The 27,028-nt window shown below is 47.1% G+C and overlaps 1 protein-coding gene across 5 annotated transcripts in view; it reads right to left on the bottom strand.

Moving 5' to 3' along the window:
• The window catches only part of TERF2 (telomeric repeat binding factor 2), a 454,983-nt gene that overhangs the window by 41,660 nt on the left and 386,295 nt on the right, over positions 1 to 27,028 (bottom strand). For all 5 annotated transcript variants that reach the window (XR_014972240.1, XR_014972241.1, XM_085638741.1 and 2 more), the window contains one exon: positions 21,929 to 22,014. Coding sequence is in view for 3 of the 5 variants with exons in the window: in XM_085638741.1 (XP_085494867.1) it covers positions 21,929 to 22,014 (86 nt within the window). In the remaining 2 variants the exon portion in view is untranslated. The remainder of the gene's footprint in view (positions 1 to 21,928; positions 22,015 to 27,028) is intronic.

Here is a 27,028-nt window from a genome sequence, read left to right as displayed (position 1 = left end):
GAAGAGGTCTCGTGTGTAGTTGAGTCACTGGCACTAGGTCTATTGCCGATGAAAGCATTCCTAGTAGAGATTTGAACACCCTTACAGAAACGCACTTTTTTCTGGACAGTTTTAGTGCTAGCGTCGCTAATCGTTGCTGTCTTTCCTGGGAAAGGAAAGCCTTGTTCTGAATGGTGTCCAGAATTGCTCCCAGAAAACACATTCTCTGGCTTGGGATGAGTGAGGATTTTTGGTAGTTTAATGATGGGCCTAATTGCTAAAACAGGAAAATGCAATCTTCTGTTGCTGCTTCCACTAGATGAGCTGACGGCGCTTTCAGAAGCCAATCGTCTAGGTATGGAAATCCCTGATGACCGCTGTTTCATAATGCAGCTGCTACTGGGGCCATAAATTTCATGAAAGTTCGTGGAGCCGATTTGAGACCAAAAGGAAGGACTCTAAATTGGTAGTGGGTTCCAGCCACTGTGAACCTTAGGAACTCTCTGTGTTTCGGGTGAATAGGGATATGAAAGTAAGTGTCTTCGAGGTCCAATGACGTCATGAAGTCGCCACTGTGTATTGGGCGGTATCTGAATAAACTCCAAGGTGTGGCCGTGAGATACAAGATCTAGGACCCACTTGTCTGAGGTGATTTTGCGCCACTGGTGTAAATTTATGGAGAGTTTTGCACCTTTTAAGGGAAGAGGCGCACTCACTGGTACCCGACAGAACTCATTGTTTGCGGCCGGAATCACGGCCTTGGGATGTTGACTTCCATCTTGAACCTTGTTGAGAGAAACCAGCTGTAGTTGGTTGGCGGTTATATTGCTGATATCCTTGTCGTGGCTGGTAAGACTGATAGGTCTGGGAACGCTGGTAATTACTTCTGTAGTTTGAGAAATCCCGGCCCGAGCTCCCCGAAAGGGAACGTTGCGGTACTGAAGGGTACGTAGAGCTTTAACTGCGTCAGTATCTTTTTTGATCGCAGACAAAGCTTCATCAATGTGGCTGCCAAAGAGGCTATCACCATCGTAAGCCATTTCCTAAATTTTGGATTGCACTTCCGGGCGGAAACTTGTCGCTCTCAGCCACCCTTGACGCCGTAAGACTGCAACCCTCGCTAACTGCCTAAAACTAGTAGTGGCAATGTCCATAGCGATATCAATCAGCTCCGATGCTGCTCTTTCTCCTTCAGTGATGAGTTTAGTAAACTCATCCTTATTTTCTTTCGGGAGGAAGGATTTCATCTCCCCTACATCAGACCATAGCTGACGATCGTATCTGCTCAGGATTGCCAGAGCGTTTGTCGCCCTTACAGAAATCGCTGCCATCGACGAAAATTTCTTTCCGATGGTGTCAAGACGTCTACCATCCTTATCAGGTGGGGAGGTAATAGGAGCGGACGGATTCTTAGAGCCCCTCTGAACCGCCTGAGAGATTACTGAATCCGCCTTGGGGTGACCTGCTAGACAAGCAGGAGAGTCCTCAGGGGCTCTATATTTTTTATCCAGTCTAGGCAGTACAGGGATTACAGAGGCTGGTGTGTTCATCACTTTCACCCCTTTCTGCCAAATGTGATCGATGATAGGTATTGACCTCACACTTTTTCTGGATTTCTCCTTAAAGTCATAAAGAAAGCAGTCTTTCTGATGTACAACAGTTGGTAGGTGGAACCTAACAGCAGCCCTATCCATAATATTATGGAAACCTCCTATGTCTTCAGGAGGTGAATCCGAAGGGCGCTGAGGTGGCAGTGAAGGCGTTGGCACTAAGTAATAATCCCATTCGTCCGCGGGTGTCGCAGTGTCAGGAATCTCCCCCTGCTCTTCGTCAGAGGTAGCTGGGTCCTCTTGTGGAGGAGAGCGATAATGGGACTTGGCATTATAGGAGGCGGCAACGGTGCTAGAGCTGCTGGCTGCGGTGAAGGTACTACAATTTCCTGTTCTTGAGGAGGGAACCTCTTTTTGTAGTCCTGCAGCATACTCTGGAGGTCTAATAGTAACGCTGGTGGAAATTGGGCAGGTTGTTGCACAGGCTGCTCAATGTATCTATATTGTCTATAATGAGCAGGAGAGGCTTCATACTGTTGGTAGTAGTGCTCCTCCTCAGCATAGTCATCATCCTCTTGACATTTCACATTCAACTGTGAGGGGCTATAAGCCGCTCCAAATTGACCCTCCTCGTCGTCCGTATCTTCAACATCCAGAAGATTGCTGGGAGATAGAGGCGAAATCTTTGGTGTTTTAAACTCCGTACCCTTTGCAAAACCGGCGTTGAAAAACTGGCATACATAACTGCTGGTGAAATCTTCGTCGTCGACGGTGGTATTATTGCCGTCGATGATGTCATCGACGGTGGTGTCGTCGTCGCCGACGATGGAGTCGTCGTTGACGTCTGTGCAGTTGACGATGGAGTCGTCGTCGACGACGCAGGTGACGTCGACGCCGTCGACGGTGGTGTCGTCGGAGATGTTTTTCTCGATGACGAATGCTTGCTCGTAGACGGTGCAGTCGACGTCGAGGCTCGTGGCTTGGATGCCCTCGACGACGTTGGTGTTGTTGACGATAAAGTCAATGTTGATGCAATAGATCCTTTAAGACCTGCTGTTGAAGAAGTTATCATCGTCGACGGTCTGGAAGATGACATAGTTGAAGTTGTGGAAGTAGCAGGAAAGGCTATCTAACTTGAGGAGGTTTTCTTAGCAGATTTGGTTTTAGAAGTACCTGCAGATTGAGGGGATGAAATCCCTGAGGAGACTTTATGTTTTTTCTCCTGATTAAGGGATTCTTTTGCCATGTGAGATATTTTAGGTTGTTTCCTTTTCTCCTCAGGCTGTCCCTCAGGCGGCCTCTGTCTCTTATGAGACTTAGAGGAAGTATCACTTTCTGCATCTGAAGCGGCGTCATTCTTCTTTTTTAACCATAATAAAAGCCGTCCTTCTCTATCCCTCAAGGTTTTAGTAGGGAAAGTGCGGCAGATCTTACAGTGCCTTGCTTCATGCTTTGGATAAAGGCAATAAATACAGTCTTAGTGGGCATCATTAATGTGAACATTCTTCTTCCCACAGGACTGGCAAGGTCTGAATAATCCCTTAGAATCCGACATTATCCTGATAAAGTATAAGATATACACTTATCTGAAATCACTGAAGAACTGAGCCAGGCTCAGGGAGACTCCCTTACACAACAAAGTGCGGTGAAAATCTGAGGAACTCAGCCTCTCTTGGGAAGGTTCTAGAGGGTGCTGGTGTCTGATTGGTTATGTGTTTCAGTTTGGTCCTTTTTACAAAAAGAGACTAATAGGCTATATAATGCATGTTTGCATCTATGGGCCTATGGTTTTGCATTATTTACTGCTATGTTATTTGTACCCTGGGACTCTATGAAAGATACCCCAATACTGGATAAATAGCAATTTAGGCCATGAAGTATGTAGAATTGAATGCTTTTAAAGTGTAAGTTACGGGATACCGTTTTGGGAAATTGAAGCACTCCTTATCGTGGAGTGCTCTCCCGAAGCCCTTTTCACAGTTTTGGCGCAAGGGGGAGGAGGAATAGGAGTGTGAGATCCGTATTGCTTTATATATCTATGTAATGAGATGTCTGTCTGGGCCCATAGCTAGAATGGACAGAAGAACTGGGTGGGTGGGGTGTTCCTCATGTGAGATGCCCCAGAGTGAACAAAAGGTGTGCCTGAATTGTCTATGCAACAGGAATTGCCCTGGGGAATAGCTAAATTCTTCAGCCAAGAGCTCAAAGAGAAGAAGACGGTTGTCGGAAAAAAGGTCACCTGTGACTTGCACTGAATGCTCTGTCCAAACCCTCAAATCCCTGGTTGTGTAGTAACCCAGCATGCGTGGTCATCCTAGCAGTGGAAAGGTGGGCGCACATGCTGACATAGGTGGTGAATGCGAGTCATACAGGTAAGCGCCACTGAAACTTGGAGGGGCCAGGGAGAGGGAGGCTGCGATTTTGGGATAGGGAAACCCTGGAGAGTTCCTATTGGTCCACAGCTATCAGTAGCTTCCCCCAAATATCGGCCTGCTGTCCAGCAGAGTAGCCACTTGAGTTGTGATGCCAAGAAATAGGCCTCAAATGATGGGGTGCCCAAGCATACCCAGTCTGTTGGAAGTTGCAGGTTAGCAAGAGCTACCTGGCTCTTTTCAGTACCCAATATTAGGGTGGTTAGGATAGTGGCGGAAGGAGCGTGGAGGAATTACCAGTAGGCTAGCGAAATAACAGAGGATACGGGGCAAGATGACCATCTTTGCCAATGCTATCTTCTGCGTGGGGGCTAGAGGAAGAGACTGCAAAAATTAGGCTTGGACTTTAAACCCCCACTAAGGCTTTATGGTGAGTTCCCCCATATAGATCAGTGGTAGTAGGATATAGGTAGATACCCAAGTAACGGGTTGCTTGTGCCTGCAGCCTGCAAAAGTATATGGGTATCACCCATGTGCAGCTTAAGAGGTGGTTGGTGAGGGCAAAGCGGGTACGCAGATGATTTTGTCTAGTTAACTCGCAGCTCTGCCACAGCACAGAGGCAAAGCCCACCAGCAATTTTTGAAGGAGGGTAAGATCCATTGTCATGTCTCGGAAGTGCATGAGCAGATCGTCCGCATAGAGGGAAACCGCAAAAGATCAATACGCCAGTTGGCTATCCCACTTCTGGCCCTCCTTTTGGAGGCGTATGGCAAGGGCCTCCATCACCAGGGCGAAGAGAAGTTGAGAGAGCCGACATCTCTGTTTCGTGCCTCACTGACTGGAAAGGGGGCTGAAATGAGGCGGCCAGGTTAACTCGGGAGGTAGGATTGGAGTACAAAAATCAGGTGTATGCTAATAATTTGGGCCCTATCCCCATATGAGAAAGTACTGTGAATAGGTAGTGCTATTCTAAAGTGTCGAATGGCTTTTCCAAGTCGAGGACAAGGCACGCCACTAACGGGAAGTGGCCTTGCACCAGGACATGGAAAAGACGACAGATATTCTGAGAGGTGCTGTGCCTCGGTACAAATCTGTTTTGGTCATCATGGTTAAGGGATGGAAGAATTTGGGTGTACCTGTTCGCTAAGATCTTCCCAAAGATTTTATAGTCCGCGACTAGGATGGCGATGGGTCTATAGAAACCTAATCTTTTGGGGTATTTGACTGGCTTCGGGAGGGGATTAGGAGTGACTCTCAAAGCGAATATGGTAGGCCCCCGCCACATACATAGTGATAGGTCAGAGGGCCAGCTGTGACGAAAAGTCATTAAAGTACTCTAGGGGCAGGCCGCCTAGTCCCGGAGTTTTATTGAGGGCTAAGTCACGAATTCCCTGCTTAACGCCAGTAGTGGTGCTTGTTGTTTCCAGTAAATCCCTGTGGGCATAGAAGGGATAAGGATGCTGGCTGGAAAAGACTCAGTGGGGCCTGACATAGTGGTTGATGGGGCCCAGTAAATAAATAGTGGTATAGTAATAGCAGAAGGCCTGCAAGATAACTGCCTGTTGATAAAGCAAGGTGCCATTGTAATCAAGCATCTCTGTGATTTGGGTGAGTGGTTGTCTCGCGGCAAATGAGCCATGTAAGGAGTCTTCCGGCTTTGTTGCCTTCTCTATCCACTTTAGAAGCATGGACAGCAAAACTATAGCGTTGCAGGTCTTCTAGGAGGATTGCACAATCTGTCTTAGCCTTTGTGACCCACACGTCGAGTGCCAGGTCCCTGACGGACTTTTTGCACAGCGAGGCCAGTTGGCGTTCGGCCTGTATTATCTCCCTCTCCAGAGTTCTACGGACTCCTATGATCTTCTGGATGCAGATTCCCCTCGTAACTACTTTAAAGGTGTCCCACTCCAACGCCCGATTGCGGCTGTGTCACTGTTTCAGAAAAGCAGTGTTGAATGTGATCTTCCTGCACCACTCAGAAGATTTGGTCCTCAAGGCAGTCCCGTGGCAGTCTGCACATGGGCACCGGGGAACGAGGAGGTGTCCAGCGAATGTCCAAGATATGGGCGTCATGATCAGAAATCACTCGACCCAGATAGTCTGAGTGTTGTACTAGGGGCAGAAGAATGGGAGACCAAAGGAAGCCAGACAACTGGACAAACAAGTCATGGGGTATAGACTGGAAGGAGTATGGCCAAACCCCAGGGTGAAACAAGCGCTAGACATCTGTGAGTGACCAGTGCTGGGTCCAGGCATGGAAACGATCTGTCTGCACCTGCGGGGAACAGCAAGATAGCGGGGGTGGGACTGGTCCAGAGTGAGGTCTAGTGAGCAAATTAAGCCTTCCCCCCAGCACCCAGGGTAGGTGTATCCTAGGGGTTAGCACAGACGACAGTGTGTCCCAGAAGGCCTCTTGTTTAGTGCGTAATGCTACCTATGAGGAGCGGCTGGCCATCCAGTCATCTCTCACAGAAGACATAATGACCCTCTTTGTCGACTGTCGAACATATTTCTTGGTAGGGAACCCAAGTGTCCAGCTCACTGATGCTTTGTAAATCAGGGTATAAGGCATCATAATTGTAATGAGGAGACAGCAAGCCACCCCCCCTTACCATCATCAACATCCTGGTACGGGGTTACACCCACATCAGGATGTCAGGAACCGGCATGAATTGTGGAGCTGACGTTGAAATCTGTTAGAAAGTTTGTAGGAGAGTAGGATCTGCTTCTTATGGTTACCCCCACTTTTTGCTGATGTAACACTGTTTTTCGACTTTAGTCTGGCTGGGGCCCTACTATTCAGGACCCCAGCCTGGGGGTTTCCTCTCTAAATTGATTCCTAGTACCTTAGGTACACAACAGATTGGATTCTGAGGTGCCCTTATAAGTCCCTAGTATATGGTATACTATGTACCCAGGGCATAGGTACCCCAGAGGCCTACCAGGGGCTGCAGCATGTATTATGCCACCCCTGGGAAGCCCTCCAAAATGACACCACAGGTCTGCTACTGCAGCCTGGGTAAGGTGGTGCATGCACCCCTTACAGGGATATAGGATCACTATACCTATATCTATACCTATACCTATATCAGTCAACCCTATGGCAGGCCTTTTCAATCCTGAAGGCAGGGTGCTTGGGTTTGTGTGAGAGGGTACCCATGCATGAGCAGAGCCCCTCTGCAGCCTTCGGAATCTCCTCTCCGGGGTTGTCTGTGATGCAGCCTGACCATATACTCTTAAGTGCATTATAACACAATGGTAAATGCTAACTTTGGACTGGCTGCACGGAAACATGTTGTGTTTGGTGTCAAACACCTTGGAATCATACCCCCACACCAGTAACTGGTGTGGGAGTATGATCCCTCCCTTCTACAGGGAGAGACATGACAGCACTGGTATACCGGGCACCAGCTTAAAAGAACCCTGGCATCACAAAATGGATGCTGCAGCCACGGACACAAGTCTGGCCTCCTGCTGCTGACATAAACTCCGGCAGGGGAGGCCTGGACAATAGGTTTCCTGTGACAGGGAGGTGTTACCACCTCCCAGACAGGCTTTAGTGTATTGGGGCTGGGTGGGTGCACTCTGAGAGTGCTTTGAAGTCCTGCACTGGGGACACATTTAGTGTCCCGGTGCATAGTCCAGCTCAAACCGGTTGCAGGGGCTACCAGCCCCTGCTCTGGCGCGAAACTGGGCAAAGGAAATGGGTGTAGCCACCCCTCTTTCCAAACCCTCCCATAGGTGGGTTCCCTGAGTTAGTCCAACCCCTTCCTTGGGTTTAAAGAAGGCACCTCTGTAACCAGAACTTTAGATATCCCTGGACGAAACTCTGAAACTGAATCCTGGAACTTCGACGATCTGTTCAACGCCAGATGATTGAAGAATCTCCCTTGGGGTAAAGGAGTTACTCCCCTGCTTGGCAGGCACCAAAGAAGCATCTGTCCGGTCTGCATCTCCGAAGCTCCCGCCGGACGGCGAAGACTTTGCAACACCAGAGGTGGATTTCCAGACTTCCCTGAGGCCGAACAGAGTCTCCAGCAAAGCTGAGACCCGTAGCCCTCGTGGGTACCGTGGAACCGGAACCCCTAGACACCGTGCACATTTGCAAGTGCATATGCTTCTCTATGTCCCTTGAGGCTGTGCATTGGGTTACTTATAGCCCAGACCCCGAGCAGAGAATCCACCGAAGATTGTCGTCCTATCCACTCCGAGTGACCCGTGGGCCGCCATTTTGTGATTCCTCTCGAGGTCCCTTCGCGATCCCTGGTCCGTCGACTGGTGGGTCCCTGTGAAGGCAACTCTTCCTTTAATTGGGCTTCACTGGTTGCTCCAGACGTGCCCTGACTCTCCATCGCTTGGGGAGTCCCCAGGACCTTGCTGGTGCGCACCGAAGCATTTCTTCTCTTCCTGCGTGGGTTGCTGTTGCCAAGGCTTGTTGTGTTCAATCCGGGCACCAACGCTGCAGCACTCGACATCCTTCGTGGGACAGCTCAAATCCAGCTCCTGGTCGTCCTCGACGCCTCCCGGTCCTCGTGGCTGAAGAGTCAAGCTTCCCCTCTTCTCACCTGAAGCACCCGACATTGGTGGGCACTCGTCTATCGTGCACCTGGTTACTGGCAAGTGACCCAGACTCTGTCCCCTCTGCTTTCAGGTTCTTCACATCTTCGATCCAGGCTTGGGTCTCTTCGGACACTTCTCTTTACGGCATCAGCTTCCCTGGGTGAGGTAACATGAGTACTCCGGTGCTCCCGTGGGTGTTGGCCCTAGAACCATCTAAGTCCAAAAGGGTTTGTTCCTAGTCCACTCCTAAGTGTCCTTAAACTTTAAAAATCTAACCGCGACTTTCCCCATAGAAGCTAACGGGAACTCGCCGCTGTGTTCTCACACTGCACACGGTCCCCGTGGATCCCCTGTGTCACTACCTTGGGTGGTTCCTTGGGATCCCAGCGATTCTACAGGTTCTAGGCCTTGTGTCTAGTCAAGTTGTGGTTCTTATACCACTTTCTTAGTATATGGTTTGGTCCGCCCCTAGGGCCTAACTGTATTGTGCTAATTTACTGTAACATTTTGAAGTGTAGCTTATGTGCTTTTGCCTCTAGCCTCATAAAGAGACTAGAGGGGTGTGTTTAGTAATAAATACATATATTTTATATATATACCTGGTGTGGACTCCTTTCATTTAGCCACTCAAGAGATTATAGACTGGTAAAACAAGCTGCTTTACATTCCTTCAAGACTTAGCCTGAAGGCTGCTCTCCATAGCTACCACTAGGATTGCTTTCAATAAAGGTTGCCTTTAACCTATTATCAATAAGGGGTTGTTTGGACTGGTGCAAGGTGCCCACTATAACTAGTGGACAGCATATACCAGGCCAACTTCTCACAAAGTTGGTATGGACCTGCTAGCGGGTACAAACTAAGAAGGAGAGCTACCTGACTGAAAGTCAGAGGTACCTTGGGGTTTAAAGGACCACTGGAGGGAAACGGAAGCTCACTGAAAATTTGCAGCATGCCTTCTTTGAAGGCCTCAATCTGCTGCACATGGAAGACAATCCAGGAAACTCTGGACAAGTCGGGATCAGCTGGGGGCATCGGCTCAGCCATGCAAAGCTAAAAATCCCTTACGGCGTAATCTTCTCTTCAACACCTTCCTCAGCCTTCTGCCTGAAAGAATTCAATCTTCTTGTGGTCTGTTCTGTTACAGCCACACAGATAACACACATTTCATAACACGACATCGAGGTTGGCACCATGTTTGGTTGTTGTGAAACAGTGGATGACAGCCAACCACTGTAAACTGAACCCTGATAAAACTGAAACTTTGGAAGTGTCCCTTTCAACAAACACAACAAAACACCTAGGAATAATCCAAGATGTAGGCTTTACTTCAGAACTACACATAAGCGACCCCAGTGGCTCCAAATCTTTTTAGAACCACGGCTGACTTTTCAGAACGACACACTTTCGCAACCCACTTAGCATTAATGGACATATGAGGCAGACGATATTTTAATGCAACTAAAGCATTGTGTGGTAGGGCACTGTCATTTGGAGGCAGCACAGTTTCATTGAAACGGGCACTACATTTTCAGAGACATGCAGTTTTACTGATAAATCTATATTGCACAAAAATGATAATGTGTGGAAATCTAGTTTCAGTAAATATTTATCACTTGTGCATCACCAATTGAGTTTTTTGATTTGTTTTGCACTTATTAAAATCTTTGTTTCCATCACACTTCAGAATTCCAAAACACATATGGGCTTCATTTTTGTTTTCCTAACTGCTGAATATGTACAGTTCATTTGAAGTTATTTACATTTTGTGTTACACAAAAATGACATCCTACAGCCTTTCCTTTCACACTTCATGTACCCCGGTAAGACAGTCACATAATTCACTTACCCTTTCTTTCTCTGACTGCAAAGTGAGAGGCGTTTGTAAACACCAATCCCCCATATTTAACAAGCATTGGCAAAGCCAATATGTTTCGCCTATGCGAAATCTATTGGCTGTGTCAATTTGTTTTATACGTTACACAGCAATTGTGCTGCTGTGCAACATGGCTTAAAGTGAAAAAAACGCCATGATGCAGTGAATGGTGGCTATTAGTTTTGCAAATGTTTGTTTTGCTTTTCTAGTCTAGTTTATCCGGACTCTGCGTTACAGCACATTGTTTAAAATAGTATTTCACCCCAGATAAAAGAGTATCACTATCTACTTCACAAAACAAGAGCAAGTTCTTGCTTAGAATCTTTAGATTTTTTTCCCTGCGTATTAATAAAAATGCAAATATTCCTCCTTTTCACATGGTACCTTGAACAGCATTTGGAGGTGGATGTACGGGCATCGCTCAAAAATACATAATGTCATTCTTTAAGTATCTACAGTTCCGGCATGCCATTTCCCCTAGCTTGGAGAGGTTGGAGACACTGGCAGAGTTCAGTCCGGTGGAGGCCAAGGTATTGATGGGGGACCTCCAAGATCACAAGATCTCTAAAATATACCAGTCCCTAGTTACACATTGTTCCCCATCACTACAGCATCTAAGGGAGACTTGGAAGTGTGACGTAAGTCAGATCAAGGAGGAAGACTGGACAGAGGCTTTGGCCTCTCTGCGAGCGGCAGCCATCGCAATGAGCATACTGCTTATCCAGTTCAAATACCTTCATCGGGTATTTTATACCAGGGTTAGGCTTTGGAGGGCGGGTTTGGTGGTTTCCCCAGTGTGTCTCCGATGTGAACATGAGGAGGGAACCCTGTTGCATACTGTCTGGCACTGCTCTGCATTAGCGCGATTCTGGAGGGGGGTGCTGGCCTGTCTCTTCGAAGTGTTGCGGTAAGATCTTCCCAGCTCACCGAAGCTGGTCCTCCTGCATGTCATGGAAGGGACCGGGAGCAACATTTACAAGCGCCATCTAATGCTTATGGGATTTACCCTGGCGATAAAGGGATATTGCTAGGGCTTGGAAGGCAGCGGTGGCATCCTCGGTCTCCGCCTGGAAAAATGGTCTGGACTTCTGTATGGGTCTAGAGACCCCAATCTTTGTGGCCAGGGGGTGCCCCCGAAAGCACTTTAAGATCTGGAAGCGCTGGGCAGACTATCGTGGCCTGGAGCTTGAGCCGGCACAGGTGGAACGACGCCGAGACCCAGAATGACCTCCCCACTTTTCTTTGCTGTTTCTTTCTTTGCTATTTTTTATTTCCTATCCTACAGATGTTCGGCAGGACAGCTGCCTTGCAGGTGATGACATGTTACAAATGTACAACTGCAGTCATTGTTGTGATGTGTTGCTTTGGAATGGACGACAGTGCGCTGGGGGGTGGGTTGGGGGTTTTACAAGTTTAGGGTTCTTGTTTTATTTGTATTGCTTTTCATTTTCTCCTGGAAATACAAGAAAACGGTCAAATTCAATTGATGTACATTGATGCGGCAGAAGCTTCTGGGTCACAGAGCTCTGCGTCATATCTGATGTTTTGACAAATAAAATGTGTTATAAAAAAAACTACATAATGTCTATAAACACATAAATGACTTGCTGGAGTTATCACATCCTCTGCGCCATGCACCAAGGATTTGGCACCCTTACTGACAAGGTGATAATGGAGATATTTTATCATTAGTTATTTATTGTGAATGATGCAATCATCAGCGGCGGCTCTGCTGTATTTATATTAACAATGATGTTCTTCCTGGGACATGAGGGAGTTATTAAAAGGGCCTTCAGGACGCTGCGCTCCGCAGGGAGTTGCTTAATTTGGCATATTGAGATAGCTCCAGTAAACAGTGTTACTTGATGTTCGGGAACAGGGCAGATTAAGGAAGGAAAATGCTACTTAACCAGTATGCGCCTGTTCTTGGCATATAGAGCTGTAGAGTCATATGCTTTAGCATAGATCGCCATCTGGTGTTGGGTCCGGATGTTTGCACTTTGTTTTTGTTAGAAGAAGTCTTGTAGTCACGAGGTAGATGACTCCTCCTTTCGGTGATAGTGTGCATGGGCATCGACTCCATCCTTGGATTGTTTTGTCATAAAGGGTGATGATGGATTTAGTAAAGTAATAAAGGGAGATGTCCATGTAAATTGTATCTAAGTAAGATATCACTGCAACAGGTAAAGGTACCCGGGGAGGTGGGAGGGCACACATGACTACAGCTCTATATGCCAAGAACAGATGCATACTGGGTAAGTAGCATTTTCCGTTCGAGGCATATGAGCTGTAGATCATATGCTTTAGCATAGACTGTAAAGCAGTTATTTCTGAAGCAGTGGCTAACCTGTAGCTGTTGCAGTGGTTTGAATTAGTGTTCGTAAAACTGCCTGGCCCACACTAGCTTGTTATTTTGCTAGCACATCCACACAATAATGTTTTGTGAATGTGTGTGGTGTAGACCATGTTGCAGCTTTGCAGGTGTCATCTATGGGATTGTTTCCTAAGAATGTCATAGAAGCCCCTAGTTTGCATGTAGAGTGCGCTCTAGGGGGAATTGTTAATGTGTGTTTACCTTTGATGTAGCATATTTGAATACAGTTAACTATCCACCTTACAATGCTTGATTTGTTATAGGATTGCCTTTATGTGGTGGAGCAAAAGCAACAAAGAGTTGTTTGGTTTTCCTAAAAGGTTTTGTTCTTCCTATGTAGTAAAGTAAAGCTCTCTTAACATCTAATGTGTGAAGGGCACGTTCTGCCACTGAATCTGGATGAGGGAAGAACACAGGCAACTCAACAGATTGGTTGATATGAAAGGCAGAGATGACTTTAGGTAAGAAGATGGAGTTAGCCCTAAGAACCACTTTGCTTTGATGTATTTGCAAAAATGGTTCCTCTATGGTTAGTGCCTGAGGCTCACCGACTCTTTTTAGAGAAGTGATGGCTATAAGTAAGGCTACCTTCCAGGTGAGAAATTGTATCTCACATTTGTGCAATGGCTCAAATGGTGGACCATTGAGTCTTGTGAGGACTATGTTGAGATTCCACACTGGAGGAGGTGGAAGTCTGGGAGGAATGAGTCTTTATGTCTTTCCATAAAAGCTTTAATAGCAGGCACTCTAAAAAGAGACAAGTGCTGTCTATTTTGGAGATATACAGCTATTGCAGCGAGATGTAAGCGTATGGATGTGTACGCTAAATTAGAAAGTTGCCGGTGTAATAGATAACAATTGACGTGTTGTATTGAAGCATCTAGTGGATCGATCTGATTGTTGTTACAATAAACGACAAACCTTTTCCACTTTGCTGCGTAGCATGCTCTTGTGGTAGGAAGTCTAGCCTCTTTGATAACATTCATACAGTCTGGCGGTAAAGGTTAAGGTAGCCAAACTCTAGGATTTCAGGTGCCAAATCGCAAGGTTGAGCTGATTGGGATCTGGATGTCGTATCTCTCCATGGTTCTGAGTAAGAAGCTTGGAGGAGAGGTGTAGTTTTTGGTGGGGAACTACTGATAGCTCCAACAGAATTGTGAACCAGAGTTGTCTGGCCCATGTAGGGGGCAACTAGGATAAGCGTTTGGGAGTGCTGTTTGAGTTTCCGAACCACTATTGGAATGAGTGGGAGAGGTGGAAAAGCGAAAGTAAATATCCATGACCAATTCATCCATAGTGCATTGCTTAGGACAACGGGTGTGGATGCCTGGACGTGAAGTTTGGGTATTTTGCATTTAGGTGGGTGGCGAACAGATCTATCTCTGGGAAGCCCCACATTTGGAAGAATGGGAGGAGAACTTGAGGGTGAAGTTCCCATTTGTGTATCTGCTGTTGTTGATGACTGAGTAGATCTGCAACTTGGTTGTCTACTCCTGGAAGATGTTCTGCAAGGAGATATATTTTTTGAGGTATGGCCCATCTCCAGATGCTCTGTGCTAGCTGTGATAGCTGGAGAGAGCGCGTTCCTCCTTGCTTTTGTATGTAGTACATTGCTGTCATGTTGTCTGTGCGAACCAGGACAGCTTTGCTTACTAGATGAAGTTGAAATGCTTTCAATGCCAGAAAGATTGCTAGCAGTTTGAGATGGTTTATGTGTAGTTGTTTCTGTTGCAGAGTCCACATGCCCTAAATGGTACGTTTTCCCAGATGTGCTCCCTAATCAGTGAGGGATGCGTCTGCTGTTAGCACTATCTGTGGAACTGGATCGAGAAATGGCTGCCCCTTGGAAAGGTTTTGTATGTTCCACCACTGCAGAGAGCGATGAGTACGGCTATCTATCAACACCAGATCTGATAACTGACCGTGAGCCTGGTTCCACTGTCGTGCTAAGCATTACTGTAGGGGACGCATTTGAAGTCTTGCATAGTGAATGATTAAAATGCAAGAAGCCCTCATTCTGATTAATTGCATGAACACTCGGGCTGGTAATGAGTGTTGAGGCTGAAACTGTGATATTAGAGCTTGCATGTTGCGAATCCTGACTGGGTTGGGGTACGCCAGAGCTTTGCGAGTGTCTATTGTGGCTCCCAGATACACTTGTATGTTGGATGGTTGAAGGTGAGACTTGATGAGGTTTACAGTGAACTCCAAGTCGTGAAGCAGTGGGACTGTCCTTTGAGTGTGACACAGGCAGCTTTGTTGTGATCTGGCTTTTATCGGCCAGTCGTCTAGGTAAGGGAAGACGTGAACGTGCTGTCTTCTTAGATGAGCTGCGACTACTGCCAGGCACTTGGTGAAAACCCTGGGTGCTTTAGTTACTCCGAATGGGAGAACTTTGAACTGGTAGTGTTGTCCGTCTACCACAAACCTGAGATATTTTCTGTGAGTAGGGTGAATGGGAATATGGAAATAGGCGTCCTTTAAGTGTAGAGTGGACAGAAAGTCGCCTTGCTGAAGTAGTGGGAGCACCTGTTGGAGTGTGACCCTGTGAAAGTGGTCCGACTGTATGTACAGATTGAGCTGTCTGAGGTCTGGTATAGGCCTGAAAGAGCCGTCCTTTTTGGGAAGTAAGAAATACAGGGAGTTTACCCCGGTCCCTTGATATATTAATGGTACTGGCTCTACAGCCTGTTTTTCTAACGGAGATAGAACCTCTTGCTTTAAGAGGGTGAGATGTTCCGGTGACATTGCATGTGCTCTTGGAAGAATATTTGGGGGAGTGCTTGTAAGCTCAAGGCAGTAAGCATATTGGATAATTTATAGCAACCACTTAACTGATGTGATTGAATTCCAGACAGGTAGGAATTGGGAGAGACGTTCCCCGACAGGAGTGGAATGATCGGGGGTAGCGGAGGGAAGTCACTGTTTGTTTGCGGGGTAAGTGCGTGTGGAATTACCTTTACCTCTTCCCCTACCATTGTTTCCTCTAAAACCTCCTCTAGAATAGCCTCTGGACAAGGGGGATTGATTGTTGCCCTTGTAAGAGGAGGAGGCATTATCAGTGGACAGAGTTTTTGAGCCACCCCTGTAGAATGAGCGGCGAAAAGAACCTCTATTGGCAGGTAACTGTAAAGCCCCCATGGACTTTGCGACCTCCGTGTCCTTTTTCATCTTTTCCAGCAAGGTATCAACAGTTGGGCCGAAAAGATGCTCTTTGTAAAAGGGTTGGTTAAGGATGGAGGTTTGCACCTCTGGCTTAAATCCAGAAATTCTGAGCCAAGCGTGTCTGCGTAACTGAACACTGGTGTTAATTGCACGAGATGTGTCTGCTGCGTCTAGTGCACATTTAACGGAGGTGTTGGTAATGAGTTTACCTTCCTGAATAAGGTCATTAGCCTTAGATTTATATTGGTCAGGCAAGTGTTGCATGAGTTTTTCTAGCTCATCGTAATGAGCCCTGTCATAACGGGCTAGCAGCGCCTGGGCGTTGGCAATGCTACAGTTGTTTGCTGCCTGTGAAGCTACTCTTTTGCCTGAGGCATCAATAAGCTTGGACTCCTTGTCAGAAGGAGGGGTCCCTTCTGTGGCTTGCGAGTTAGCCCTCTTGCGTGCGTTGGAGACTACAAGAGAGTCTAAGGGTAGCTGACCTTTAATATAAATAGGGTTGGTAGGAGCCGATTTGTATTTTTTATCCACTCTAGGTGTGATTATTCTTGCCCTAACAGGATCCTTAAAGACCGCGTCTGTGTGTTTTAACATGCCTTTCAGCATTGGCAAGGTATGAGTAGTTCTTTGTGAGGAAGAAAGTGTCTCAAAGAGGAAATCCTCTTCTAAAGGCTCTTTATGACCGCCCAGTAGGAGTTTACATTTCCCCGGTGTTAAGATCCACAATGATGACTTGGGACAGGGTACAAGTTGCACAGGGACTATCAACCCCAACGTCCCCATTAACTCCGTTTATTGGCCATCCGGAGTTCCCACCGGCATGTCAAGGGCAGAGTTTTCTTAAGTGGCAGGAAGCTAATTGTAAGAGGGTGGGAGATCTCTTTGACGATAAGGGGATAATGGACTTCCACCAACTAGTGGAGGGGTATAGGCTACCTAAATCAGTTTACTGGCCATACCTAGCCTTACGACACTGGGTGACACAACCAACGGTCCATATACATGCAGGGCAGCCTTTTAACGAAACTTGAGAAATGGTTTATCACTAGAACCTCCGACAAAAAGCTGGTGTCCGACATATATGTCTTTTTAACTACATCAACACAACCTTGTAAATCACCAGCGCAGCGCAGATGGGAGACCGAGTGTGCACAACATTGTGCATAGGGCCAGGGCATCTTGTAGTACGGCCGGCAAGGAGATGTTCCTTAATATAGTGCACTACTAGTACTACACCCCGAGAGGGTGGCACACTGGAATACGGGCGCAAGCGCCCACTGCTGGCACTACTGTGGCCAGATAGGTACACTGACACATTTACTGTGGAATTGCCCAAAGATACAGCCCTTCTGGGACTCTATTCTGCCCGACATACATAAGACCTATGACACCGAATTACCACATTTTCCAAGCTACATTTTACTAGGTCTCCCAAACGCCTTAACGTACCCTCTGAACTCTTGTAGGGGATGAGCCATTACACTAGCCTTAGGAGAAGCCAAACAGGTGATACTGACTAGGTAGGGCAAGGAAGGGGTCCCCACCAGGTTAGATTGGCTACATAGACTATGAGCAGTTGTAGGCATGAAAAAGATCACAGCCAGTATATCACATGGTCTTCCCCGCTTCGATAAAACCTGGAAGTCCACCTTGGAATTTTTATCTATGGAATTTAACAAGCTTACATGCCCTATGTACCTACGGGTACTTGGACTCAATAGAGATCCCCTCCGAAGCTCAACCGACAACCCTGTAGTGGACTCATAAGATGGATGACGAAGCCCACTAACCGCACTCTATAACACCAAGGACTGACCCATGCTTATCTTTCTTACACTCCTTCTTTACTTGATTTCTAGCCTCTACTCCTTTTCCTCTACCTAACTACTGACGTCTTCCCACCGGTCGCTTGGTTGTAGGTGGTGATTTTGTCTTTGCCTTTTGGAAAATCAATAAAAAGATTTAAACAATAAAGGCTCTTTATGAAGTTCTAGCCCATGATAATGAGCAGCCCTGTTAAGGAGCTCGAGATAGCCAATGCTGTCATCAGGTGGGGAAGGTCTGGAGGGATACAAATCAGGGTCATTATCTGTTTTTGGATCTGTGTGGTAATCTTCCCAAGCGACAGTGTCCTGATCCTCATTCCCATCCCCGTCATCCTGTGGGTCAGGTGTAACAGGCCTTGGTGGTGAATTTACTGGTGTAATAAGCAAGTTAGTATTAGGAGGAGGAGAAGGAGGTGGAATATAAGGAGAAGGGTTAGTGCCCACATTCTTCTTCTTACGAGGGATATGATAGTCCTCTGGCAAGTCTGCTTTCTGTTTTTTTGGAATGGTTGCCTGGATAAGTCCTGTCTTAGGGTTTATAACCAGCTTTTTCTGTTTCGGATAGAAAGTTGGCTCATTAGATGGAGGCTCTTTGGAGAGAGTGTCTTTCTCTTTCCGTGGAGACTTCGGCGCCGAAGGATTCAGCTCCGAGCCTTTGGGTGTCGATGGTTTTGGCTCTGAGTGATTGGGCTTCGAGGGTTTCGGCTTCAAGTCTTTGGCCTTTGAGGATTTTGGCTCCGAGCCTTTGGCCTTGGAGGATTTCGGCTCCGAGTCTTTGGCCTTGGAAGGTTTCAGCTCTGATTCTTTGGGCTTGGAGGGTTTCGGCTCCGAGCCTTTCGGCGTCGAAGGTGGAATATTCGGTCCCGAAGGTATGTTGGCCCGATAGATGCTTGCTCTTATGTTTTGTTGACGAAGGTGTTGGTTCGGCATCAGAGCGGGGCTGGCTCGAACCCGAGCCAGAAGGCTTCTCTTTTAGTTTTGGAGCTGGGCCCGAGGGCGGGGCATCGGAAACGTTTTGTTGGTGCCGACCTGAACCCGAGGGCGAAGGAGGGACCGGAGCCTTTGTTCTTATGTGGAATGGACACAAGGGGATCTGTACTCACAGTACGCTGACCCATAGTGATGTCTTCCTCTTCTTCCATGTCGGAGTCGGCCTTGGACACGGAGATCTGATCTTCTTCCTCTGGCTCTTGAGCTGGATGTTGGATACCGGAATCTTCTCCTAAGATGTCCGAAATAGAGTTACTCTGATGTTTCATTTCGTGGCGCCGAGGACGACGATCACGAAGTGTCTTTTTTGATCAGAACGATCGTTACACGTCGCAGTCCTTCTCGTCGTGTTCCGAGAACAAGCAGAGGTTGCAAACTTTGTGCAAATCGGTGTGTGGAAATTTAGCACGACACCCGGGCCATACCTTGAATGGAGTCTGTTCCATCGACTGCTAACACGGTCGGCACGGGTAGGCCTGACGGCTTGCCTCGAGTTTACTGATGGAATGTTTTTCGAAGTGAGACGATGCGCGTCGAATGAGGAATCTCGATCGATAACAATACCGTCGAGGGTAGTGGATTACGCGTCGAAGGGGTCAGAAAACGGTACCGGAGCGCATCAATACCCACCTGAACCCAATGGCGTAAAAAAACAATCTAAGGATGGAGTCGATGCCCATGCCCACTATCACCGAAAGGAGGAGTCACCTACATCGTCAATACAAGACTTCTTCGAACAAAAACAAAGTGCAAACATCCGGACCCAACCCCAGATGGTGATCTATGCTAAAAGCAAATGATCTACAGCTCAGATGCCTCGAACCTTGATTTACTGCGCCTTTAACATAGTTAGTTTATTGAGCCGAGATATTTGAAATGATGGCTGATATACACCCAACAAAATTAGAGTGCGGTAAGGTGTTTGTACGGATCCCAAATGTTGCATGTAACATATATTCAAGCAACAAGCATAGATGGCAAATCTGGTCAAAGGGAGATTTACAAACAAAGCATACCTTCCATGTATAAAAGAGTACTTTCGAACATACTTTCAAAATGAAAATTATCCAAGCAAGACTACAGAGCAGGAGTGAAGAAATGCCCAAAAACCAGCTTCTGGCTAAGTTGCCATTAGCCCCAAGTTCAAACAAACATGCAGGCTGTGAGAGGTAGGAAGGTTCGTTGACCTAAAGTTTATCTGCCACTGTAAATTTCAGCAGTGGTGTTCTCTGTGAAAAAAGCACGGCTTGGATACATTTCTACCATACTGCACTAACAGTAAGTACTTGCAGAGATTTTAATTTTTTGCGCCGTAGGGTGGCGTCCACTTGACCTTTGGTGCAGTACAAATAAGGAAGAAAACGCAAGGCTAATGAAAAGTGCGATAGGAGATTGCATTCATTTGTTGATAGAAAAGATTTTGCACTTTTTTTTTCTTTAAATGTACTGCATGAGTCTGCAATGTAAGAACACTGGCCACCGGAAGCAGTCCTTGGGCCAAACTCCACGGCAGGGCGAGGACAAAGATGAAGACTGGAAACCCAGCAGGAAGAAGAGGCAAGGAGGAGAAACTGACCAAAAGGAAGCAAGGAAACCAGAGTGATATTGGAGTCACTGGAAACCAGCCAATGGTAAGTAAAGTAATGTGAAAGCCACTGGGAGCCAACCAATGGTAAGGAAGGTAAGTAATGGGGACTCCAAGCCCTTTTGAATTTTTATTTTTTTAAATACAAGATATTTTGCAAGCACTGTATAGGCGAAACTGAAAAAATGTGCAATTTGGCAGAAGACATAGACTGACATTGGACCTCTGTCTCTGAAGCACAGCAACTGTGACAAGAAAAATAATGAATTTAAAGGTATCTTTATTTATTGCTTGAACTTTCACTACCCACAAAAAAAGAAATTGGCTAGCAACCCACATCTTGGGAAACACTAGGCTACACAGTGAAATTCTCAAACAATATGGTAAAAATCCTGACCCGAATATTCCCCTACCGAAACCGCCCACACAGAGTTTAATCTACATCTGCGTTTGTGCACTCTCGCCTGGATTATACAAACTACGTACACCTAATAGCCTCTTCTAAAACTTCTGGTGCAAAACACCGACCAGGCGGCCACGCCTACACCTGATATCAAGGGATCGCCGTACCAAACCCTTGAAACTTTGCGTTACTTTTATGTGTATTATCGGCTCAAATTCGAAGTTCAATACACTGACTAGGCACTGCAAGGAATGGAAAAATCATTCCTTCAGCAGACATTTCAGACCAACTGCCTTACATGAAGCCTCTAATACACCACACTCCAACAACTTGAAGTAAATGTTTCAACAAAACCAAACTCGGAGATCGCTCATTCTCAGCTAAAGCCAGCAAACTGTAGAACTCTCTTTGAAGCCAGAAAAAGAAGGCCAGGATAGCATATTCTCCGGATTAGAACTCACCTATTCAGATATGTCCTGAGAGAGCTTCAGGATATAATTTACCACCCTCACGTTGTCATAAACACCATGATAGTCTCTGTTTTAATAACCTATTTCTACATCGTGGTTGGCTTGCAGTCTGTTATCCTTAATAGAAAGTGTGAAGTTCGTAGCACACAAAATGCTGAGTTCATCTTTGCTGCATCTAACTAAACTCTTCCCACACAGGTCAAACTAAAACAACATACTTCTGCAACTAAATCTACACCTTTGCCGGATTATAAACTAGAGGTGGTGTTGCGCTATACAAATGCCAGCTAACATAAAATAAATTAGTAATTATTTTTGCCTTTTAGCTGCACCTTGTCCACTTCCTTCCGGCTGTTTGACTGCCATATGCAAGACTGTTGGGAATCTGCTCCAAGAGGACATCTTTGATTTCTTTTCACCTCATTGGTTTGAATGAGTCCCGGAGAAGTTCATATCTGTTGTGTAATCAAAACTGTTGTTGAGCCCGTATACAAGATGATCTCCAAAACAGTGGCAAATATGCCGGGTATCTTACAGGCAAGAAGATCTCATTTGATGAAGAAATCTTCATCAGGATATCTATGCCACTATTCAGCATTACTACCACCAATGAAGGACCCGGTGCTGCAGAACTTATGAAAACAGTAATACAAATAACTATGCATGCTTTTCCAAGTCTTCATCCCTCTAGATAAACAATCCATGCACCATTTAAGCTTGTCCTCATGCCCGAACACATCAGTGTACCATTCACAAAATGACTAAGAATAGGCTGCTTACTCTTCATCGGAAACATATCCTCTTCATCACTCCAGTTGTCCTTCTCTTCCTCATCTTTGGAGCTGTTCCACTTTGAACAAAATGACCTACAAAAAAATATAGATATATTTACACACACATAGTGCACTTACTTTTTCCATTATAACATCAATGTCCTCATGTGCACTAAAGCTAACATTGTGGCTAAAAAAGGCATGCAAAAGAAACCATTATTTTGAAGACGTGTGACCATCTTGTGTAAATAAACTACTTTGGTAGACCTGAATGGAAAAAACCCTCAAAAGCAAACATTAGACTTGGTGCCTGCACCCATCACATTTGTAATTAGATGCGGATTGTCAATCAATGCACCGTTGTGTGATTTGATTGTGTGTGCCCCTAAATTCTAAATGTGGTGATGATTACTTACCATAAATGACAGGTTACTCCTACATCTTGCTTTTCTCCAACTGCCAGCTTGTGGGCACACTGCCATCTATAGGTGGCACCAAATTCTTATATCAAAGCTGTTAACACTGAGCTTTGCACAGCTGTTACTTTGCATGCCTGAGTATGTATAGATGGCCACGCCCCTTCCTCTAGCAATTATGTGCCCTCATGGCTTCCATATTTTTCCATTTGATGTGGACTTGATTCTCTTGACTGCACCTTGTTGTCCTTGTCATGATTTATTTTTAGATTTGGTCGCTAACTGCATCGAGAGCAGGGCCGATTACATTCCATAGTAATGGTATTTTAGATTTGAAGTGAGGCATTAAGAGGGAAAAACAGGCACTTCAAAACGAGGAGTGACACCTAGCCCCTTCTTGGGCAACGTATACTGAAGCACTCTAATGGCACTAATCACTCTGTGACCCACACCAGCTAGGCATAATGGGTGTTGGGCAAACCACAGAAGGGTAAACATTGGCCAGAATGAAAATTACAGCAATGGAAACTATATACCACCCTGAGAGAATTGTTATCATTCTTCCTAGCTTCTGATTACTTATTAGACTTCTTGAATGCCAACCTACAGAACAGACATTCGGACATGCAGGGAAAACTCTGGTACCTATCTAGATCCCCCCAGGACTGGTGTCACCTCTAAGTCTCAATGGTGCTGGCTCCAGTAAATTTGAGCTGGGTAGTGGTGCTTCAGGAATTGATGCTTGCATCCTGCTCCGACTCCAGTGTCTGTGGCCTAGGAGCCTCCGCTAGAGGTCTCAGCCAGTTCAACTTCTAATCCAATTCCATGCAAAAAGCCAAGAACTGTTGATCGAAATTGAGAAATAGACGTGTGCTTTGATGTTTTGTTTGTTTATATAACTTTTATTATCATATAAGAGTAGTGACTTCAATGATCTTGTATCTCCAGTTACTTTTTGATAATATTTTTTTATAGGCATTTTATTAATAACAACAGTATCCCCGATTCCATTACACAACATAATCAGCTATATACTGAATTCCAAAACATATAATTTTGATGGAGACTACAGTTTGTTATCTGGATATGTCCTAACTGGTTTCATGCCCCGTCTGTAATGAATGTGCTTTTCACTAAAAGGACACACCCAAACCCTGCACTCCCACCTGGGAGGCTAATTTACCACTGCACCTTTAAATAATACACGTTTGCACAGCACTCCTACTCTGGAGGCAAAAAGAGAAATTCAGGTGCTTTTCAAAATAACACACACAAGTTTATTAATGCAATATTTAAAAAGGTAGGCCAAATATATCAATAAATGCAGGTTCCCAAGTATCAATTAACTACAATGAACAATTAGAATAAAATACAGTATATACAGGTAGCAAAGAGTAGAAAATATATACAAAATGGTTAGGATCACCTCACCAATTGAATTTGCATCATCCTTGCCAACTCAAGCTTGGGAAGCCTGTCAAAAGCCCAGGAAGGAGTTTCAATCAGGACTCAAGTTCTGTCACCTCCACAGCAATACGTCTATTCTGTGGTGAACTTCCACCTGGCCCCCGAAGGCTCCCAGCTTTAATACTATTACTCAACGTGAAGCGAAGCTTCTAGAAAACCTCGCCCCCTTCTCATTGGAAAAAAACGAGCTGGCTGTACCAGTCTGCATCAAGGCCAAGTCGGAGGCTGGCCAAGCTCCCGTATTTTGACTTCGAGGCAGAGTTGCACATTCTACAGATATCCAGTTCATTCTGGTCAGTGAGGAGCGCAAAACAAGTGAAGAGCAGCAAGACCTTGAATATGAATTGCAAGCACTGCTGTGCACGCAGAAATAAGGCAAAGTCAGACATGAGGTCATGTCAAAGCCAATAGTCAAAGTCAGAAAACAAGATGACATGAGGCCATGTCAAAGACAATAGTAAGCACTTATAATTCTCATAACCCAAACAACTTGCAGGCACTGTTATGCACACAGAAAAGCTTGAAGCAAGGCAAAGTTAGAAAACAAGATGACATGTGGCCATGTCAAAGCCAATAGTAAGAGCTCATAATTCTAACCGATGTACAACACAATGCACATGTGTGCACCACCGCTCACAACACTGCACTCCAAAACCAAAGAGTACATTCCACACCTCTCTCTCCCTCTCACGCTTTCAAATGCACATCCCACACCTTCTATTCTTGGCAAGACTATTCTACTCCGTGACAGCTCCCACTGAAAGACAGCAAGATTCGGCTAGTGGAGGCAACATTATTTTGCATAGGGCCATAGGACCCATCAAAGCAGGATCATGGTCAAAAATTAGATCTGAGGGCATAACAATCTGTGGGTATTTTCCCAATTGACGTTAACAAGATCCACCCTTCCGTAATATATCTGAACGTCTACATATTTAAAGCTGAGGTGGGCCCATGAAACAGTACCATTGCCCACTTGAGCATTTCACACTGGGGGATTTTCTTGACCTGTACATTGATTATGCCTGTACGCACAAGCCAAGTCTACAAAAAACGTACTTCTCAGTCTTAGTGAAAGTGCCCCAAATGGCACCAATTTATACAGCAAATTGTAGGCATATAGGCTCTGTCAGCCACCTCAGTTCCCCTACGAAAGCCTCTGATTACAGTGGAGCTACAGGTCATCAATCAGGCCAAGAGATTCTTGAAGAAACAGGTTCTGAGCCTGCAATCACAAAGCCTCCCCATTTCTTAGTCTCTCAACAAGAAATATAAGCCTCTCTTTTTTTTTTTTTAATTAAACATTATATTTATGGAGGGGGGCGTGGCCAGGCGCCGAACGAAATGGCCGCCTGATTCCGGAGCTCCGCCGGGACCGTTGGTGTCCTCTAATATCCGTCATTGTTCCGAGCTGTGGGGCCGCCCAGTGAATGCCCCCCAGCTCCCCCAGGCCCAGTGACCCAGCGGAGCGCTTTTGCTGACGCCGGAGACCCGTGGACAGCTCGGCGCGGCGGCTGCGTGCCTCGCTCCTGGAGCCGCGGTGCCGCTCCTGGTGCTGCCTGAGGCCCCGGCTTCGGCCTGACGCGTGGGACGCACGGAGGGGCGCCACCGAGGGAGGGCGCCGCTCATCTGCAGAGCCGAGGGGCCGCTGGCCTCCAACTGCCTGCCAACGTCCTGTGCATGCCCCTGCAGCCTCGGGGGGCCGGCGGACTGCCGCGAGTGAAGCGGGACATAGAGGTGTGGTGTGCATGGGCCCTACTGTCCGGCGCTGAGACGGGCGGCGCCGAGAGCGCGGAGGTAGGCCCGGCCGTCTCCCAGACTGCTGTCGCAGGAGCGAGGGAAGGAGACCAGCTGGGGCTGCTGCTGCGGGGTGACCTGTGCTGCCCGCCCGCTTTGGGCCCTCGTTCGCGGCCGTTGGGGCGGCCTGGACAATTGAGAACCGGTGACGGGAGGCGGACCTCTTGCGGGCGCGTGGGGCTCGCTTGGGGACCCCCCGCCCTGAGCTTATACCAGGAAGGTGCCAGTGGTGCCAGGGTTGCCCCCGGACCGCGCGTGGGCGACCGGAGCTGGCGCGGCCCCCTGCGGGCGCTTCCGCGCGAAGGAGGACGGAGGGACGTTTGTCCCCAGAGGTACCGGCGGCACCATGCGACCTAAAGGGGGAGCCGCGTCCCAGTCCAACAAGCTGGATAACTATACGGTAGCTAGACCGGCGGCACAGCCTGGAGGGACGGCGAAGGAGGCAGCGGGCCAGGCGGAACCCTCCCTGACGTCCATAATGGCCGCAATTCAAACCCTGGGCACCAACCTGGAGACGAAAATGGATAAGATCACGATAGAGGTGAACTTGCTCCGGGCCGACTTGGGGACCACCACCGACCGCTCTAAAACCAATGCAGCTGACATCGCAGCCCTGCAGGAATCCGAGAAGCGGCTCGCGGGGAGGGTCAACGAACTCGTGCACCAGCACAGGCTAATGGCCCAACGGCTCGACGACCAGGAAGGCCGGGCACGGAGAAGCAACATTCGTGTGGTAGGTGTGGCGGAAGGACTTGAGGGGGACTGTATGGAGCTCTTTATTGAGGATTTGATCCTCCACCACCTTAAACCCAAGAGACTATCTAAGCTCTTCACTGTCGAGCGGGCGCATAGGGCCCCGATCCCGAAACCTAAACCGGGGGCCCTCCCGCGAACAATCATTGCTAAAATATTGAACTACGGAGACCGCGATGCAATTCTCCAGGCTGCTAGACAACATGGTGATTTACAGTACGATGGGGCCACGGTTCGCTTCTTCCCGGACTTCACGCTTCAGGTTCAGCAGGAGAGGCGCTCCTTTCAGGGGGTGAAGGCGGCACTACGAGACCGCGGGATTCGGTACATGATGTTCTTTCCCGCCAAATTGAAGATCATAGCTGGCGGTAAATCCCTTTTCTTCACTTCGCCTGCGGCGGTGCAGGAGTGGCTAGACACGGATGGAACTTTGGGGGCCTCCCGGCGAGATGGTGCACAATGGCGAGGCGCAGGGCACTCCCCGGGGCCAGCGACGGGGCGAGTGGACGGAGGAGAACAGAGCCAGCGGTCTTGGCGGTCAAGATCGAATAGTCCCCGCTGGGACACACCCAGAGACGACGCAGCGAGATGAGCCACGAACGCTCGACTGAGAAGCCATCGGACAGTAAAGTATTAAAGTTGTTGTTTGTGAGACTGGCTTGCTCCATGAGGTG

The sequence above is a fragment of the Triturus cristatus genome, chromosome 12 (genome assembly GCF_964204655.1).
Source record: "Triturus cristatus chromosome 12, aTriCri1.1, whole genome shotgun sequence".
NCBI classification, from domain to species: domain Eukaryota; kingdom Metazoa; phylum Chordata; class Amphibia; order Caudata; family Salamandridae; genus Triturus; species Triturus cristatus.
Note: the sequence above shows the minus strand (reverse complement) of the source record. Positions and strands in the feature narration are given on the sequence as shown.